General features: G+C 34.0%; 1 protein-coding gene across 3 annotated transcripts in view; it reads right to left on the reverse strand.

Annotated features, from left to right (window-relative positions):
• Positions 1-1292: 1292 nt before the first annotated feature.
• The window catches only part of LOC129806188 (runt-related transcription factor 1), an 89156-nt gene continuing 68736 nt past the window's right edge, over positions 1293-21712 (reverse strand). For all 3 annotated transcript variants that reach the window (XM_055854589.1, XM_055854590.1, XM_055854588.1), the window contains exons 5-6: positions 5147-5329; positions 1293-2145 (exon numbers count right to left, since the gene is read on the reverse strand). In XM_055854589.1, the coding sequence (XP_055710564.1) occupies positions 1364-2145; positions 5147-5329 (965 nt within the window). In that variant the 3' untranslated portion in view covers positions 1293-1363. The remainder of the gene's footprint in view (positions 2146-5146; positions 5330-21712) is intronic.

Consider the following 21712-nt stretch of genomic DNA (forward strand, 5'->3'; position numbering starts at 1 on the left):
AAAATGTCAAAAGAATTTTAAAATTATCTTTGAATTATCAATAAAAACTAGCATAATATTTCATGGCCCCATTTTTTTAATTAAATTATTTTATGGTAAATATTGGAAAAAAAACTAATTTCCTAAGAGACTTTCGGTTTTCGGTCCAATGGAATTAAATGGACGACCAGGAAATGGACGAAGACACTGAACACCTCTTAACCTTCACAATTGTATTCTCTACGACGTTTCGAGAATGGATGTCTTCTTTATCAGGTATCGAATACGTAACATAATTTTCTGTAAAGTAATCGAACGCTAAAGGCTTCCGGTTTCGATAATGTAAACAAGTAGGAGGACCTTCATAAGAAACATTACGAACAGGACAATACTATAGTTGCTCGCTTGGACTTGTCGTGTCAAAAATATAACATTTATAATTTTTTTAAATGTATCATCCCACAAAATCTTTTTTCGTGGTAAGGTCTACTGACAACTTCTATGGGGGCGTGGTTTAATTATTTAAGGGCACAACACCTTTAACCTTTTTCACGCTTCAATTTGGAGAAGTGACTTTTCCTGGATCTTTCATATATTAATCTTTTATTATTCCTTAAAACTTTAAAAGAAAATCGATTTAAAATGGATATAAGTCCGGAAGAGGGCGTGGTCTAAAGTTAGTTTTTGAGTAGAGCTTAAACATAAAGTGTAATACCTCAAGGCATCTTCAGAAATACTAATTATTTTCCAATTTAGTGAAAACATTCCCCTGCAGAAAAATAATTTGGGGTTAAAAGATTTCTCCATTCATAACCTCACTTTTTACCTGGGTCTTTTCTGAAATAACCTCACCTTTTACCTTTTCTGAAATAAAATATTTTGCGCATATTTCCAAAAATTAAATAAAACCATACTGATTAAAAATTCAAACTGACAGCTATTATTTTAAATTATTATTTATCTATCAACTTTCTCTTCCATTTGTTGCTTTTTCTCCTTACAACTACTTTTGATGGACTATTTACAAAATTTATTTTACGAATTTATCCCATTTTTTATACACATTTTCTTGCTTCACAAAATTGATGATGATTGAAAGGATTGTGAATGAAAAAAAGATTTCAGGAATAATAAAATTTTCAAGGGAAATGGAAGAAAAAATTATAGAGGTTATTGGGAGAAAATAATAAATAAATAAATAAATAAATATATAAACAAATAAGTAAATAAATAAATAGATAAATAAATAAATAAATAATTTAATTAAATAATTAATTAATTAATTAAATTATTTATTAATTAATGAATTAATTAAATTATTAATTAATTAATTAATTAATTAAATAATAAAATAAATACCGGGAGGATTTGAAGGTGGATCAGCTCAGTAAGGTCTCCAGACATCGCTATGCTTGGGCGTTCGACATCTATTGGCTGCTCCTATTGTGTCCAGCTTCTTCTCACTTCTCGTCTCTTCGATGTCTTCGGGACTGGGGGATCTCTTGGTGGAGGAAACTGGAGGAGACTGCCTGTTGTCAGTCTCCTCCTTGCCTGAATTCACGGTATCGTGCCCTGTGTGAGAGATAAGGGTGACAGAGGAACGCTTGACGAGTACTGGAGGTGATTCTGTTGATTCCGGACTTGTGCCACCGCGAAAAGTATTTCCGGACGACAGAGAATTCCTGAACCATGGGAAATCATGGTAATTCCCATAGAGCTGGGTATAGAGCCATTGACTAGGTGGAGGAATAAGAGGAGTCTGGAGAAAAAGCTGTGCTGCAAGGGCATGATTGAATGGAGCATGATGGAGATGCCCAGAGAAGCCAGAAAGAAGTTCGTTGGTCTTTTTGGCCAGAGGAGTATCCCCTGTGTTCTCCCGGTGAATGAAAGAAGTGAAAGCGCCAGTGGGCGTAGGACTCCTCTTCTCCTCAGCATCCTCCAGCGATGACGAGTGGACAATTCGTGGTGATCCCGTCACTGATATGTTGTTGTCACTCTCATAACTAGCCCCATCGATGTTGTTGTTGTTGTCCCCATTTTCATCCACTGGCGATGCTCTGCTACCCTCACCAGCAGCACCTCCTGCCACTGATCCCGCGGCCAGATGAATGGGGGACCCCTTGGGACTCGTTGTACTGTGCGGATTGCACGAGATTTGATTTAGCGCTGCCAAAATACAATTGATTTCAATTAAACATGGAGTACAGAAGCCTCTAATCACTCATAATTCATGGTCACTATTTCCACTCCAGGTACCTCCTTTATTAAATCCCCATCCACAAAATTGACAGGATTTTGTTTTTTTTTTTTTAATAAAAAGGGGAAAGTTACTAACATGATTCTCTAAGTAAAACAGTTTTTATCTGAATTCTGTAAAACCCTAAGTAATTATCTCTAACCGTTTGGCTTCTACATCCGCGGCACATTACGTTTCTTTAACAAAAACCCAGAGATGAATTGAAAATATTTACCTGAAAATAAGGTGGAAATAAAGCACTATTTTTTGCTATAATTTAGCAGGGACACACACCATAATTACATACTAAGATAAATCCACAAGCTTGAATAAAATAAGTCAATTTCTTGATCTCTAGGGTTCTTCTTTTTTCTATAAAACTTCATGTGAATTGTAAAATAGGAAGCTAAGTTACATTAAAAGGCAGAAATGCAAAATGGTAAGCCGAGACACACACCGAAATACTAGAAGAATTTCGAAAATTGCTATGTTTTGGGCTCTACAAAACATTCAATACATCACACTGCAATTTTCTTTGCTTTATTAAAAAAATCTTAAAGTTTTAGGGGAATGTACCCATTATTCGTAAGCAGGGAACCTTCAAACGATGCAAATTTTCTCTTTGTTAGAAAATAGATGGTTTGTCATTTTTAGTCATAAGGTAGGTAATGATAAACCTTTATAAAATGAGGTGAGAAATGACGAACGAGCTTTTTGAAAAGAAAGAGTAAATTCCCATCCTTTGAAAGTTTACGGTCTGCAAATCATGCCTATGTTCCCCTATAAATGCTTTTATAGTTTGTGTCTAAGCTAATTATAGAAATTTTTTTTTATAAATGAGAGCTAAATTATAGAAAATAAGAGATAAATTATAAGCTAAATAAGACTGAAGTAAACACGAAGTTCTGCCATATTTCTCGTAAGCAATTGCTCATACTGAATTTTCAACAAAGCAATTTTAACTCAAATCTTATTCAAAATTTAACGTATTTAGTGTTAAAATCTTCCAAAAAGAACAAATATTAAGATAGAATTAATTATTTATCAAATATTGGAATGAAAATTGATAATTTTAATCAACTTATTTTTAGTGTCCAATTTTATCCTCAAAGTGTCCAAAATAAGAAACTGTCCAAAATTATGAGCCCTTACCCTAATTAGTTTTCTTTCTACATTTTTTTTTATTTTCTTTTTGTAATTGTGGATTTCATTGATTTGATTAGGAGCTTTTCCTGACCAGTTGCAACAGTATTTACTAGTTGCCTAGGCTTGAATCCGAGACCTCACAGACATAAAGACACTATTTTATCCACTGGGCCCCCTTCTCGATACCTAGTCAAACTAACTCAAGTTTTCGTGTTTTTCTTGTGATTCAAGGATTGTATATTAATTAAATTGTAATTATATGCCTTTATGTGTGTTAACAATAAGCCCCCATAGCATGCGTTCCCCGCCGTCTTAGCGTTGGGAGCCAGCCTCTAGAGCCAAACGGTGGAAATGCTTCTTCTCAGGCTGTAGAGTATTTAGCCGTCTTGGACAAAATCCCAAAAATATTCTTCTAAATAGGGCACTCAATGGATCAAGTGATGAAGCACTTGCTCTACGATGCAAATGTCCCGGGTTCGAATCCCCTTTAGGTCACCAGGAATCTTTCTGGCGTTAAAGTTGTTCGGATTGCATCCAGCGAACTTCACTGCACTTGATTCCACGGACATGGGTCTGACAACCTCATCCCGTACAAGAAAAAAATAATAATTCATCTCTACACTTAGAAAAATAATTGAGTAAAACTTACTCGAATCGATGTTGAATTGACTCTTTCTCGTTGTGATTTTCCATTAACTGTATTTTAGGGTTGATTTTACTTCTATTTAGGTGTATTAATCGGAAGAGTTGTTTTAACTTTTTTCTCCTAAAATTTACATGGCAAAAGAGTGTATACAATTCTTTTTAGGACTGAAAATTACTCGTTTTAAAGAGTTAAAGTAACTCGTTCCAAGAGTTAAAAAAATCTTTTTTCGAAGTTTAAATAACTCTTTCAAATCCCAAAATGGATAGATTTTGCAATTCTATGTTTTTTTTATTATGTCATTTTCTTTATTAATATTTTCTTGATCTCAAGTTCCCTATATTCCGAGCGAAATATCACGTATGATGCACACACATGTCTTCATGAAATACTGTTAGGCATATTTCTAGTTGATGTTCCACATGGACTTTGTCGCATGAAAATCTTCTTGACTGAAGTATATTCTTAAAATGAAAACACTTAAGCATATACTTCAGTCGAGACGAAATTTTACACCGAAAAAGAGTAATAATTACATCGATATTCGACGAGTTTATTCAACTCGGTGATAGAGTTGTTTCAACTCTATTTACCAAATTTTGCAACGAAAAAGAGTAACAATTACATCGATATTCGTAGAGTTAATTTAACTCTTCAATAGAGTTGTTTTAACTTTTTAGGTTTTTTCTTAAGTGCAGAAATCCCCTTACGGGAAGCCCAAGAAACAATTTTTTCTTAATATAGTCTTGTAGAATACCTTAAGTGAGGCACTATAGAACAAAAAATCTTTTTATTTACTTATAACGCTCTTGGTTTCATCAATGAGATTACTATAAGTAAAGTGGCGCACTTTTAAGGATCTTAAGAGCTTCTATAGGAATTTCAAGAGAAAATTCGCTCTTTAAGTCTTTTAAAAGTGCACTAAAAGACTTGTTTAATACTTGGTTCTATAAGGCAGCTATTTTGCTTCTTGGGAGGCATTGTTCCTTCATGGAATGTTGTGCCAGCATTATTATTATTCTTCTAAATGATTAAGCAACCGAGAGAACACCCATTTATAAGCCCCTGACTTGATAGTGTTTCCAAGGGTCAATGAGAGTGGAAACAGAGATTGGGGAAGGTGGGTACACGATAATTATTACCTCGCGGTGAGCCATTCATCGACCGCTCCATGCGATCCATCGTCGCCAGCATGTGGGGATTGAATTGTGGCGGGTGATGATGATGGAGAAATTGGGCCGGTGGGAAGTTGTGACGAGCACTTAGAGCACGCCAGTCGCCAGCCAAGTGAGCCCCCGGCAAACCAGCCAAATGATGGGCAAATCCTGCAAGAGACAGACAAGAAGTTCAAGCATTCAACAATTTTAGTTCATAATAAGCTCAGTTAAGGTTTTGCCTCCTAAAAGAACATCCAAAGACCTTTACTTTTTACCTTGAGACAAAATAAATTGGTTAAGTAGGATTGGAGCTATGGTCTCATAAGTATCAAAAATTAGGAAAAACGGTTTTGCCTATTGCACGGGGTAAAAGAGAGTTGAAATCTAAATGACAAAACAAGCAGTAGAAAACGTTTAATATTCTCGATTAAAATTGTGCAATAAATAATAAATTCAGTGCGAAAATTTATCAACTGATGAACTTTTCCAAGATGAATATTTGTAGAGCTTTTTTTCCAATGGTAGCGTGAAAATTGCAGCAATGGCAGCATCTGTCGATGATGATTCTTGGTTTTTGGAGGAAAAACAGTGGTGATGGTTTTTGAAGAAAATTGAGAGAAAATGCGCCATCAGTACTTGCAAGTGGGAAGAAAATCCAGTACTTTGAGCTTTTGCCAAGCATCTCTTTCACCCTCAAAGATATGGGAAAGATCTGCGGGGAGGATAGAGGTTCAGAATTTTCTGGGTGGCTTTTGGGAGAGAAGAAGCGAGAGAAATGGCTCACAAGTTTTCCCGGTGGTGGAGATGCGCGCCCCCTGACTGATGGTTGTGCGAAGGAGCAGGAAAGATGGAACTGAGGAGCTTTTCTCCTGGTCTTTGTCTCCACCACGGCAAAGAGTGTGTGGATCTCTTCGCTCTCTCAATGGCTGGCAGCCCCACAGTGAGATGTTTCTGTGGAGTGCGGGCGGCTTTGGTGGAGATGCTTTGTGGCGCACCAATGGGACCACGCTGTGCCCCACTATACTCCACTTCGCAGCGTACCAGTGGCTAACCCTTTATCGCCGAAGGTTTCCTTACGGGACCGCATATTTGGGTTTTTCAGTGGGGAAAGAGAGCTACCCCAAAGTTTCCCATGGAGCACCCAGGAAAACCTTTCTCTTTCGCATCCATTCTCACGATGCTCACCCACACACTTGCACCAGAACTTTTTTCACCCTGCTCTCACTCACTGCAAACACCCATCGACTGTCCCTATCGCTGGCACATCCAACAATCTCTAAAGCCACCCACAAAGCTCCCCCATCTGTGCCCCCCTTAGGAAAAGTTCTTGGACAAAAAAAATGAACATACATTTATAACACCACGACCATCATTTCAAACCCAAACTCCCACAACCCCACAAAATCCACACTCACATATGAACATTTCTGGTTTCTGCCCCCCCTATTTTCCCTCTTCCATCTCAAAGAACTTCTTCATTTTCCCTGAATACCACCACCCATCATTTAAAATACATTCTCTCTGCAATTTTCCAACCAAATTTACCAATCATTTTTCTCTCTCACTTCAGAAATCCTCATTTGGACTGAAGAGCGCACCTCATAAATAAATCCCATTAAGTTCCATTGGCAAAAATTTTGTCTTTTCTCAGAAGATCCACATTGAGTACCTCAGGGTTTAAGGATTTATTCAGTGGCATAAAACAGTGTTGATCGACGTCTTTGTTAGCACACCCACTAATATTTTCTCAGCGCTCTGAAAACCACCCACTCACCCAATTTGTCGCCTTACGAGGGTTTTCTTCCTGCCAAGGAGCCTACCAAACTTTTCTCCCGATGTCTCCCTAAGCCCTTCACAATTATTTCACACATTATTCACCCACCAAACCACTTACAACAGAGTTGTGACGAATTTTTGAAAAACCCATCAAGAATAGAAGAATTTTAGTTTAGGAAGGGACATTTGTGCCTAAATAATGCTCAAAAAATAAGGACTTTTATTAAAATATATTTATCACACTGAGAAAAAAACGGGGGTGCGATTAACTAATTTTCCTCATAACTTTAACACTTTTAGGTGTAAAAATATATCAACTTTTTTTAACGTTAATTTTACACCTTTCTAAGGGTAAAATTAATATGAAAATGGATAACTTTAATTCCTAACACTGGAGAGAAATCCGAAAAAGTTAAAATAACATTCCGGAAATGTTTATTTTACCCTGCAGTATTGATCCGAAATCGGTGTAAATATTATACTTTTTAGGTGTATTGGGGGTTAAAGTTACCTTTTTTCAAGTTAATTTTACCCTTAAAAAGGTGTAATATTAACATTAAAAAATGTTGATATATTTTTACACCTAAAAAGTGTTAAAGTTACGAGGAAAAAAAGTTAAACGCATCCTCTTTTTTTCTTAGTGAATACACCTGAAAAGCGTAATATTTAGGGTCAAAGGAATACCTTTTCGACAGGGAACCCCTATTGACACTTTTATCAAAATCTTGAAATTTATTTAAAGTATCTAATAAAATGTAAATAATACGACGTCTTTTCCTTAGTCTACGTTTTCTTATAAGGATACATGTTTAAATTTCATATTCCAAATTGTACAGAATAGGGTGTCGATAAGTCCTGACACCAATTCTTGAGGTGTCAATGGGTGTTCCTTTCACCCTACACCGATTTCGGATCAATTCTGCAGGGTAAAATTAACATTTCCGGAATATTATTCTAACTTTTTCGGATTTCTCTCAGTGCAGATGTAAAAAAAATAGGTTCAAATCAGGGTTGGGCGAATTTTTTACATTTTACATTTTACATATTTTTTTACATAGTAAAAAAAAACCTTTAACGTGTGCTACTTTTAACATGTAAAGTTAAAATGTAAAAAATGTAAAATTTATTGATACCCATCAAATATCAAGTTCAATTTTTTTATGTTTTACTCAATCAAAGTTTTCGGTGTAATCAGTAAAATATTTTGCAGCTTTTTGCTGTAAAGCTGGTCGTCTAAAATCCATGATGAAATATACTGGCAATCCCAATTTAAAATTTCTACTACCGTGTAGAACCAATATAATAGTAACCATCTAATCAATTAATAATTTTTGGACTTCTGTATCTACATGCTCAGGGAGGTTTCCAAATGTTCTGTGGTTTCTGCTAATCATAAATATTGTAAAAATCAATTAAATTAAGATTTATTTCTTTTGCTATATAACTTTTTCAAGATTGTCCTTGTTGGGGATTTTGCTATATATCTTTTCCAAGGCATCACATTCCAGAAGAGGATCAGTGTCTCCTTGCTTGAAAAATTATGATATTATATCGATTTTTAATAAAATCTACACAGAATCCGAGTAAAAACGACCTAAATTGCTAAACGTTTCGTTCGAAAGCTGTGAGGATTTTATACTCAATTTTAACCGTTTTGTGCTGCAACTGTGCGCTCTTTATTTCCAAATTTACCCTTTTACCAATTTTAACCACAAAGTCCTTAATTTTTCCTGCCATCCTGGAGTTTTGATTAGCTTTTTCAATGCACAAAAATAGCTAAATAATTCTTGATCAACTCTTCAATTTGAAGCACTTTCTTTTAGTTTGAATTTCCGAATAAATGATGACCAATAATGTAGACAATATATCACTGTATTATATTTACATTGAAATTATTGCAAATGTTGCAAATACACTAAATCGCAAGTTCTTTTACATGTCATTATATCAAAGTCTATTATATTACTATAAGACATTATTAAAAAATATTTTTTTAGATTCTAAAAATTTATTGATCAAGTCATACTATTTCTCTATTTGCGAGTAGTGGAAAAATTGTATTTTTATGACCCATTGTTTTTCATGTTTACTAACAATATTAATTTTGATTCAGTCAGCTAAAACACGAGCTCGAAGGCTACACGATAAGATGATGTCTGGCTTTATTGGGTGCATCTTGGTGGATGATGAAACTTACGTAAAATTAGACTTCAAACAATTACCAGGACAGCAATATTACACCGCATAGTCTCGCTCAGAATGTAAGAAAAAGGACAGGAACAAAAATTATGAAAAGTTTCCAAAAAACATGGTTTGGATGGCGATCTGCTCATGTGGACGTCAGAGCAAGGCGTTTTACATCCAGGGCAACATGAACTCGTCAATTTACATCACGGAGTGTCTCCAAAAACGCCTGTTACCTCTGTACAGATACCATGACATACCCCCGATCTTCTGGCCAGATTTGGCGTCGTGCCATTACTCAAAAGCAACCAAAGAATGGTACGAGGACGACGACGTTCGTTGTGTACCCAAGGAGATGAATCCGCCAAACACTCCAAATGTCCGTTCGGTTGAAACATATTGAGTTATTATCAAATACGATCTGAAGAAGAAAGCTAAACGCGTCGGGAACATCGAGGACTTTAAGAAAACATGGAACGAAACAACCAAGAACCACGGTGATGATCTTGTACAGACCTTGATGGGAGGACTCAAGAAGAAGATTCGAGATTTCGCCAATCAAATACTTGAATAAAAAAGCTAAATATATCTAATAATTCTACAATGAATTAGAGTTTCAAAAAATATTTTTCTTTTTTTTAATATAATGTAGACTTCATTTTTAAAGCATTCTTCTTGGGAACAATTTTATTGTGGACACGCCTTATTTGTGTTACTAAATTATATCACGATAAGGCTCAATTTTATTTAAAAATAGATTAAAAATCTCAATTTTAAAGGTGTCAAAGATGCCCCACTTCCCCTACTGTTCTCAAGTGCTTCTGCCTTATCGACTTTTCTTTGTATTGGCTCCTATTTCGACTGTTCTCCCTAGGTCTCTTCGTATTTTAAAACAAACAAACAAACACTCTTGACAGGAACCAACACAAAGATAAGTCGATAATGTAGAAGCACTTGAGAACAGTAAAGGCTATTTAAAAAAAATATATATTCATTTTTTATTAGAATAGCACCATTGCCCATGTTTAAACGAACAAAAATTTAAATAATGATAGATATTTCTAAATAACCTTAATCTCATTTTAATATCAAACTACTCGTCTTTTTAATAAATCTTCTTCTCCTGGAATATTTTTTAAAATTTTCATTTCAAACAACTAATTTATCAAAAACATTCTGAAGTTTATTCCAAACAAGAAAAGTGCAAACTCGGATATTGAGTAAAATGAGACGTGAATACCAGAAACGAGAGATTGATGGTTTGAGGGAGAGATTTTTGGCGCACACTTCAACCGATTAAATTACACATTGTGTGCATTAAGTCGCAAAATATATCAGCGCACAAGTCGCGAAAAGTACCGAGGGGATTTAATGAGGTGGTTGCTTCTTGGGGTAAGCTTGGTTTTCCATCAACACCATCGTCATTTTCCATCTACTTTTAAATACATTCCACATTTACTTGTCACTTGCTTCAACCCTTCAAACTGCACCCCCCATCCTTGAATTGAATTGTTTCCTCAAGTGGAGGATTTAGTGCAAAGTATTATCTGCAGAGACATTTAAATTATTCCTTAATAAGGAATTGGAGTGATATAAGGAAAACAATTTTGCTTCTCACAATGGATGATTTCTTATATCATAAATTTATGGAGATAAATCCATGGATAAATCTTTCAGAACAAATTGAAAGCAAATATGAATTTAAAAACTAAGAATTTATATTGATATAGATGACATTATCAGAGCCATTTATAATTTTTAATGAACTTACGTGAGTTATGATTCTTTATAACTACTCTGCTTAGTGTGCAAGCTTTATAAAAATGTACAAATAAATAGCTTTCTTATTTAAGTTAATTAAAATTAGTATTTTGGAAAATCAACTGGGGGTCGGTTTATCAATGCTAAGACGGCGATGGACCCTCTACCAATTTTTTTGTACTAAAAAAATCAAAATTTAAATGAAACTAGGAACTAATTACCTTAAATTGATTTGATTTCGAAAGCCTGTTATTTTCAGATTCAAGGATGTTCAAAACATAAATACCGGTCAGTTCGAGGCCGATCGGAGCTTGACCGAACTGCAACATCACAATCTCAGTGGTTTATTAAAGAATCTCATCTAAAACTAAAGTAGATGGATTTTACTATCGAATATTCATAGAGACTAAAACGCTATCACCCCTCGCTCTCAGCACAACCCCCTTAAAACTAAACTAAAATGATCCTTTTATAAATGTCACGACTCATTTCTCCGCATGTCTTTCTAAGATATTAAGTAACAATGGGAATTTATAAGTGGAATATAATTTACTCGTGATATATGCAAGGCGACACAATGTGGTGAGATCACCAAATAAGACTTTCACCAATCTCTTCCATCACTTTTCTCCCCATACATTTCTCATGCTCCCCTTGCAAACCCCCTAGACCGGAAAGGAATTGTTAAAGGCGAGACTCCAGAAGCCCTTTCTCCCTCCCTTCAAAATCTAATAGGGGCTCAGAGATAACCAAAGAGATTTGTCCAACATTGAAAAGTTTTCAAATGCTAAGAAAATCACAGATTAATCATGAATAATACTTAATTAAAATAAAATAACTAAAGAATATAATTAATTCTATTGATATCGATGCAAATCATATGCATTCGGGAATGTACATAACACTTATAGCAAAATGTACTAGAAATTAGAACCTGCATGTACTAAATAAAAATGTATTAAACACTAAAGTTAACCCAAAAAAGGAGAACTAAACTTCCTCGAACGTTAAGCTCTTAAAAAGTTTGAAGACGAACATTAACAGTAGTTTGAAAAATTTAATTTTTTTATCGGAGATGTCACTGCCTTCTATAGTAAAAAATTAAATTATTACAAAATTGTACTAAAACTTCAGAAATGCATGTACTAAATAAAAATATATCATACATCAGAGTTGTACTAAAAAATTCAACTAAAGCGAATTTATTGAAGATGCACATTTACTTTAACCTAAAAGGCCTAGTTTTATTAAGCTTTACAACGCCCTCTGTACTAAAGGATAGCAATTATGGCAAAGAATAAAATGAAAATTAGAACTTGCATGTAAAAATAAGATCTATTATATCTCACAGCTGTGCAATTTTTTTCTAACTTTAATGGTTTAAACATTAGGCTCTTGAAAAGTACACTGAAAAGGTACTTTATAATTTTAATCTGAAAGCGTTAGTCTTATCGCTGTTATCACCCACTTTTGTAATAAAAAGGAGACAGTAAAACTTCTAATGAATAGATTTCTTTTTTGAAATTAAGCCTTTTGTTAAATATATTTGATAAATACAGAAGGCAAAATACTCTGACGCCGACTTTAGTATATGAATGTTCTAAAAAATGCAAAATTAGTACACGTATGTGCTAAATCACAAACCTTAATCGTGCTATTCGAATTTAAAAAAAAATAAAAGGGGAAATTTTTCCTCTGAACATCTTTTTAGAACATGACTGTTCTCATGTACTTCTACATAATGCAATCTTCTTTGTGTTGGTTTCTATCACGACTGTTTGATAGTTGTAGAACACATTGAGGTCTGGGGAAATCAGTCAAGACAGGAATCAACAATAATAATGCAGAGACACATAAGAACAGTCATGTACTAAAAAATGTTCAGGAGAAAGACTTCGCCTTTTTATTTTTTATTAGAATAGCATTATAATAGTAAATTCCCCCAGCTTTCAACTTGTTGATGTTGACAAACTCAAAATTTATTACATTTTGTTTATGGTGTAAAAAATTAAAAATGAACATGATTTTTTTAGCACTTTACTGTTCTCAAAAGTTTCTACATAATCGATTTTTTTTTCGTGCTGGTTCGTGTCCCGATTGTTTGTTGGTTTTGGAACACGGCAAAAGCTGAAGAAAACAGTGAAGACAAGAACCAACACAAAGAAAAGTCGAAAATGCAGAAACACTTTAGAACAGGAAAGTACTAAAAAACATATTCATTTTTCAGTGTAATAACACCATTAGTCAAAGAATTAAGAATTTCAAAATATTCCCAAGTAGCAATGCATGACTAGTAAGAGGGGAAAGTACTCTCCCTTCGAACGAATTTCTTTTAATTTCTTTCAATGAATTTAACCTATTGGCAATATATTTTAATAGCTATTCTTGTGTGTGAAACCTGAAAGCCCTCTCCTACTCATGCTTAAAATTAACATACTTGAGAAGATTGAGTAAATTCATGACTCTATTATTTTCAGGAATTTCTGGGATATCAAATTTTTATCTAGATATTGTGCTGTAAATTTTAAGATACCTAATACGTAAGAGAAAGATACTCAATGGGTCAAGTCGTAGGGGTAGTGGGCCAAGTTTCCGGGGTTTGAAACTTCTTTATGTCACCAGGAATTTTTCTGTGATTAAAGGTGTTTGAATTGCAGCCAGTGAGTCTCTGTGCACCTGATTTCACAGTTAACTTTTTAAGGACGATTGGAACACTGGTGTCCCATAAAGAAAATAATTTTTCCTGACTACCTAAAGTTATTTTTTTCATATGTCTGTACATAATTGTAAAGTAGAAGGTTGAAGGAATCTGGAATATATTTTGCAAGTCTCTAGCTATTTGCTATGTACTAAATATTTAAGCTTAAAAACGGAGAATTTTTAAATTCTCAAATTTATAATTGATTTTATTTATTTTTTATACTTCCAATTTTTTTTAAGCAAAACCCTTTTGGCAATAAAAACTACAATACTCATACGTAATATTTTTCATTAAAGCGAAAAATATTATTCATTGGTATTGTCAGAAAATTTACTTAAATTTTTGGGCTATTTTTGTTCCTATCGTTCATAGAGGCACAAAATACACCGAATCAGATTCTGTTGGACTTTCCAAGGTTAGATGTAAGACTTATCATTCAATATGTTTCCCAGTTTAATTTTTTATTGTTTATTTTCAGTCCGTAAAAAGTGTCTCGTCGTTAAAGGGTTAATGTGACAGGTAATGAATCGGTTCGTAACCGATAACTAATTTTTATCCGAAATTCAAATTTTCAAAATAAATAATTTTGGGTAATGTTTTGTGTGATTTATAAATTGATTTAAATCGGTTGTGAACCGGTATTTAATTGTCCGTGAAATGCTTATAAAACTGAACCAGTTCCTATTAGTTCTGAATCGGTAATTAACCGTTTCATACTTGATCTGAAATTTTTATCCAAAAATCTACTACCGTAAGTCAGGGTGACTTCGTTCGTAAGCTTTTTTTATTTCTAGAACTTAAGGATGGTCTTTACCGATCCAATCTACCATTTCTGATCGGTAAAGACCATCCACTTTTACCAAGATCTTTTGAAAGATTTATGACAGTTCAAGTCGGTCCAGAACCGGTAAACCGTAAATGATGCGAAAGTACTTTTGAAGTATAACATTTAAGTCATAATTTCTAGTTCTTGGCAAAGCCTGGGACGTTTTCCCATCCATTTTTTAATATGGCTCCTTATTTGCTTAGTAAATAAATTTTAAATTAAAGTTTAGGTATGTTAAGTTACCCCACACTACCCTATTAGTTTTTGCTACTAGGGATGTTTACAGAACAAAACTTATTGTGCACAGGCCATAGGCGTATTTGTCGTTCGATTATCAAGAGATTCCCAAAACAAGATTTGGAAAACCTTCATCCCCTATTCAAATGTCAACTGATTCTTCCCCCTTTCCCTCCTTTTAATATGAATATAAAGTCACTCTCGTGTCACTTCAGAGTCTTTCAATTTTCGCGAATTGTGTGTACTTAACTTTTCCATAAACATGACACCGAAAATGTCGAATAAAATATAGAGTGAAAACGCGGGAAAATTTCACCCTATTATCCATCTCATGGGAAAATCTTGTTCATATGGAGAAAAAGGGGTTGTGTTGGGGGATGATGATGTGTCAAGAAGGAACATGTAATACATGATGAGAAAGTAAAGCCAAAACTTTGTGGAGAAAGTAGCAAAGTGTCTTGAATTACCTTTGACATTAATTTGTAAGATAAGTAAATTTTAATAATAATGGTATTCCCCCCTTTTTGTGTGAAAAGGTAGTGAGGTCTCTAGAGAGTTTCTGTGGGAGGAGGGGGATGATATAAGAATATTTTCCACCCATTTACGCACACACATCATTTGCATTTCTTCCAGTCATCCACACGAAAGGGATGGGACAGGAAAATGGCTTTAATTATTGCTAAATTATTTAACTTTTACCACCTCTTCGTACATGTTGATCATATAGTGAAATTTTGTGTCTGGAGTATCTTCAAAATTTACACACCTTTTACCTCCCTTTCCCCCCCGCATCCCTCAACTCTCTTTGCTGTGAAACTTTCTAACAAATAATTCATTTATTTCACCTCTTTTATTCCCTCTCAACAACCTCCCGCCCACCCTTACACAGGGCTCCAAGAACGCGATAATGAGTAAGAGGAACAAGCTTCAAATTATCGACTTTCTCCCCACTTTTAATTAATTATTTTCCACCCCCTCAACACCCCCTCGGGGTGTCTTCCTTTCTTTCCAACATTGTGTCAGTGTGCAAATAGAATTAAATTAAAATCGTTAAACTAAAACTCGTAGGAGAGTTTATATAGAATATTCCTTTGGTAAAACCAACTTCATCCACCCCCACAAAATGCCTCCTGCAATGACTGGGTGAGTTGAGATAAAAGTAATACAAAAACACATTTTATGGACTCATTATCTAAAACAGTTTCACATTCATTCCTTATACGCCCCAGGATCGCTTTTCCAGCCAATCCAATGCGCACACAAATGCTCGGAGGAAAATTGTGAAGACAATGAAGAGGATAAGAAAAATCTTGCAATTCCACCTTCTTTTATATCTCGTACAGTCTCAGAAAAAATAGTAGAAAGAATTGGTTTAAGATTAGAACAAACGAAACAAACCATATTCTGTCTCAGAAATGTGTTACATTTTTTTCCGGTCACCCCTTTAATTTTATTCAACCCCACGGACGGTTCCTTAAGTATCCTATTTCCATTTCCTCTCCCCACGCATTGGACTGAATAAGATGGTAAAGGAACACAAAGTCAGAGTTGAAACACTAAATATATTTTATAGATTAATATTTTTTCTGGAAAATACGATACAACGTCGGCCAAAAGTTTCTTGACAAATCTATGTTCGAGAAACCAGGTGGAAAAAAGATAGAAAAAATCGGTGGCAGCCAAAATCCCGAAAGCCAAAATCCCGAATGTTCAAAATCGTGAAACGGATGAAATTATATGGAGGAAAATGTTTAAAATAATTTCCCAAGACATGGAAGATTTCCCTTTGCCTCCAGCAAGCGCAGGTGAAATCGTGAGAGTAGCTCTGACATTTTTAGAAATTCTAGATTTTGGCTTTCGGGATTTTGGCTTTCGGGATTTTGACCGGGACCCAGAAAAAATAACTCTTTAAATTTTACTTTTTGCAAATGGGTTGCCTGTAATCTATAGATATTATTAATAAATTTTCCAAAGAATAATTAATTTTATTTCATATCAAAAACAGTTATTTTCTAAAAGTTGGTCATTTTTCATCGCCCAAAAGTTTCTTGACACTTTTGTAAAACTTACTCAAAATGGTCAAATACCTGCAACTAACTTCCTTTAATCCAGTTATATTTTGAAATTATGTCATTTGATAGACAAATAGTGGATTGGGACATTTCGTAAGTTAAATCACCATTTATCGTAATTTCATTTTTGCGATTTTGAGTAATATTGTTAATAAACGCATTTGATAAAAAGAAAATTTTATAAGCCCAATTAAAATTATTTTAAACAAAAATTATCGAAAGTGCCCTTAATTAACCGATTCAGTAAATGTACCAGAAATTAATACAGATTAATAGATGGATTTTTTGAAAAGAAAAAAAATTTATCTATTATGAGGGCGCGGGAAGCCCCTGTCAAACACATGTCCTAACGGTCACTGAATTTAAATTCTGTGCATTAATTCATTACAAACTCTATTGATTTAGATAGAGTAACTATCCAAGAACATAAATTGACAACTAGAATTCAAATCAGGAAAGAGGATGAAGGCCAATTTTAACAAATTCGATGGGATGTCGAATTTTTCGTCCGCCATTTTGAGCAAAAATTTTGCATAACCTTCCGCGTAGCAAGAAAACAATAACAAAATGTATTTTCATCTCTGTCGGACCATTTTTCTAAAGTAATTGAAGAACTAAAGTTACAAAAAATCCATTTCCGAGAGCAATTCGGATAAAAGTTGCCCCGGAACAAATCATCTCAATTTGCGTATGATGTATAATACCATGGTAAGGAATGGGTTAAGAAAAATTTGTCAGAATTTGTCGTAACTTCCATTTTTGGGAAAATTATGCCGAATTCTCCTCATACACAATTTTTTCTAATCAGCATTTGCCGTAACTTCTTTTGCTCATTTGCGTGGCTTGTAATTTGCAGCAAAAATGTAATATTTTTCAATAAAACGTTCACAAACTCTTCCATAATCCAAAGACAGTGCGAATAATGCAACATGAAATCATTTTAATTTAATATATGCGAGAAAAAAGTGAGAAAAAACCCTACCCATCTGCCATTAATTCAAAACAAAACAAGCGACATGGCGTACAGAATTTATTCAATAAAAGTTACGAAATAAAATCTTTTAGTGTCAGGGATAACAGTTTAATTGACTAATTTAGTCAAAAAAGGCGCTATTTTCACTAGAATAATTCAAATTGATATAATGCATTTTAGAAAATTGTCGTAACTTCCAAGATTTCAATACATTGGAAGTTACGGCTTTATAAACTATGGAAGTTACGACAAAATATTATTGAGTTTCTTCTAACATGTAAGGGAAGAGCACCTCGGATCGGAATGTTAAGAGACGTGCTCGATATTTAGTTGAAAATATAAACCTCAAAATACTATTTAGTATTTTTGAGCCTGATAATAGGTATATTAATGAACCATTTAACTATATCTGCGCATTTGAATTTCAAATCGTTACAATAAATTAATAAGAAATGTTTAACTGCAACGATGTATTCTCTGTACCTCGAATCGTTACGAATTTAATCAGGTGTCTCACGGAAAATTGGTTTTATAAATTAAATCTGAGCTAATGCCCTGTATTCTTGTTAGTGTTAAATGGCCAAAAGTAGCTAATAATTTTTGAAAATTCATTTGTATTGGTGTAATAATATGGTAATAACCTGACGATCCGAGGAACACTGACGATCGCTGGTGCTCTTCCCTTATCTCAATATTTCAGCTTTTAAATCATTTTATAAAATTTTTTCAAGTTAACTTACAGTTTATTAGTGACACTTTTATTATTTTGACTCAAAAGTATTGCATTCAGGGCTCATTTTTAAGAAAAATAAAGCTGAACTGAAAATTTCGTCTCCTGAAATGTGTTCAAAAAGAAGTTACGACAAATGCTGATTTAACTGACGATTTCTAAAGTTTGCAATGGTCAGGTTATGCAAATACATTTTATATGAAATAAAAAGAATTCTTTTTTGAAACGCATAAATTAAATACATGGATTACAAGAAATTCATTTTCAAAAAGGAAAAAGATAAATACGAATCATTTTCTCCACCTGGTTTTTTGAACATAGATTTGTCATCCAAAAAAGCTTAGTAATAAGCCTTAAAAAATCACATGATTCCGGGAGAATTGGAAAAATTCTATCTAGGCATTGTCTTTGGATCTAAATAGTCCTGTAAACACTCAGTTTTCTTTACTGTATCCTTTATGGCGCTGCGATCGCTTTTTCTGCGGGCACATTTTTCACCTCTTCCTTTAAACGATATTTCCGCATGCAAATTAAAGTGAGTTGCTTCGGGAACGAAATGTGAGTGGGCTGGCATTCGCCCACGAATTCGCCGAGCCACGAGTTCGAACGTTCCGCAAAGCTTGGGATGCTTTGCTCCCTTTTTTAAAAAATAATACCCTTTATATTGATTTATTATTTTTTGTTTACTTTCTCGCCCCATCTTAAACAGTGAGGCATGTTTGCCCATTTTAAACAGAGAGGCAATCTCAAAATTCCGAATTATAAATACAATTCCGAATTTTTCCAACAATTCTGTCTATTCTTTCGAGTTTGAAAAAAAATCCTTAATTTGAAAAAAAAAATTGTTAAGAGAACAAAAGGATCTTAAAATTTTGATAAAAGATTGTTGTTTTTCAAATTAAAAAAAAAACTTTTTCTTACATTTTATATAAAAAAAAACAACTTTTGACAAACTTTTCTTGTTAATTTTACAAAACTTTTACACAGTAAAATTATTATCTTCAATCTATGAAGTCTTCAACTCTATTAGCAAATAGTGATTATGGAGAATGAGAGATTCTCGGTGTGAAGATAATGGTTTTACCCCTTCATTTCCATTGCAATTTCACCTTCGATCATTTGACACATTTTCTCGGATTATTCTTCGCTATTTTCACCCTCAACCCTCGCAAGTTAACCCTTTTATCGTCATTGTTTTGCTCAATGGATAAAAAATGTAATGAAGAAAAGGATTGCACGAAAATCAATTTATTTAATTGCTCCCGATTGTCACAAACATAAGATTGATAAAAAAAAAACCGGGAAGTTTTCTGAGATTCAAGGGGTGGTTGGTTTGAAGAAGGTGAAGAAATTGAAATTCTTCTCGATTTTCTTTAAGAAATCCAACCAAGAATGGGGTTTTTATGTGGTAAAATGATTAAAAATTCCACGAAAATTGACTGAAATACTATTCGAGCCATCTATGAACGATGAACAATGAACAATGAGCCTAGACACATTCTGCAATTTTCCACGAAGCCTATACATGTGGAAAATTTTTCACCCTTTTATAGAATGAAAAATTTAAATATTTGCCCCAATATAGAGCTCATATCACATTTGGCGTCGTAATCAATGTGTATGCGTGTTAAGTGTTTGTTTGATCAATCAATCAATCAATCATCAACACATATTCTTCACCCCCAAGCCCCATTCTCCGCCTTGGAAAATATAGAAAAGCCATTTGGACGTCTTGGAGGAACACCAACGTCAACATTCTACTTGTGATTTGCTCATATTGATTCAATTTCATGTCAATTTTCCCTGTCAATAGCATTCAACACACAATTCTCCAAATATAACGCAAATTTCACGTCTTTTCTTTGCCACTTACACACCCTTTCTTCTGCCCTTTCACTCCCTCAAGTTTTCCCGACATTTCAATTCACATTGGAAAATGTATACTATATACGTTGGGGATATTAATATTGAGAGGCGACACGCGCGCATTTTTTATCCTCCAGATCAACATCTTCATTGAAATTTTTACTGGTAGAGTAGCAAACTAGTGATAAGCCTTGATAAGTCTATGAGGGTTAGGAATCATTCTGTTTAGGATAATGGTGCTATTCCAATCAAAAGCGAACATTTCTTTTTAGCACTTTACTGTTCTCAAGTGCTTCTACATAACCGACTTATCATCGTACTGGTTCTTGTCACGACTGTTTGGTGGTTTTATATCACATCGAAGACAGGGAAGAATAGTCAAGGCGGAAACCAACAAGAAGTAAAGTCGATAATGCAGAAGCACTTGAGAATATTGATTTTGTATCAAACCGTCCAAATGTCAAACCGTCGTTCCAAAAACTGATATACGAAGTCCAAGTGTATGTAATTGTCCAAGTACTGTCAAGTGCGCTAATCCTGGCACTTCGCTATGTGGATCGTTATGACTACGCTAACTAGAAAAAATACACTTAAAATAATATTTCTTTTTAATTTCCGTAATTTAGTCACTACAGTAACATAATATAACTATTCAACTTTGAAAAAAAAAATGCAAAACAAATATTTTTATCTGTTAAGTAAGTGAGTGTAACCGACTCATTTCAAATTTGTGCCAAGTGGATTCTGTACTAAAAATTTTCTTCCATAGATATTTTCGCTAATGAGAATTGATTGATTGAAAATATTTATTGTTTTCTTCGTTTGTGAAAAAAATATTTTAAATCCATAGGTTTAGGGTGAATGGTGAAAAGCGAGACACTTAAGAAAAAAACAATTTCAAATGCATTTTTAAAGTGAATAAATAATAATTTTTTACCATTTTTTTGTATCATGGGATTCTTTGACAAATATTTTAACAGAATCTTAACAGTTGTTATTGAATATTGCAACCGAATAATCGGAAAATTCACGGAAATTAAAAAATAACACATTTTGAAAAGATGGACAAAATTTTGGAAAGTTGGACAAAAACTTTTGGAAAGTTGAACATAGTGTTATTAATGACAAAATATCATACAAAATATGTAGAAAATCAAATGTTGAGGGTTTTCTCTGTATACTTGCACATTGGATGGTTATGCTAATCCCTCCCTTATGTCCGGGTAATAGTTGAGGAACGCTAATTACCAAGAACTTTCTGGACGTCCAACCAAAAAGAGATTCTGTAAATTTCACAGACGCCTCGCGCTGTCCATGAGTTATAGCTTTAAAGCGGATACAACTTCTTAGCAGATTTGGATACCTCATCCGGCCAGGTCCTTTTTCACTTGCTTTGGGAGTTCTGTAAAGGCTCCTCTTTGTCTT

Source organism: Phlebotomus papatasi, chromosome 3 (genome assembly GCF_024763615.1).
Source record: "Phlebotomus papatasi isolate M1 chromosome 3, Ppap_2.1, whole genome shotgun sequence".
NCBI classification, from domain to species: Eukaryota; Metazoa; Arthropoda; class Insecta; order Diptera; family Psychodidae; genus Phlebotomus; species Phlebotomus papatasi.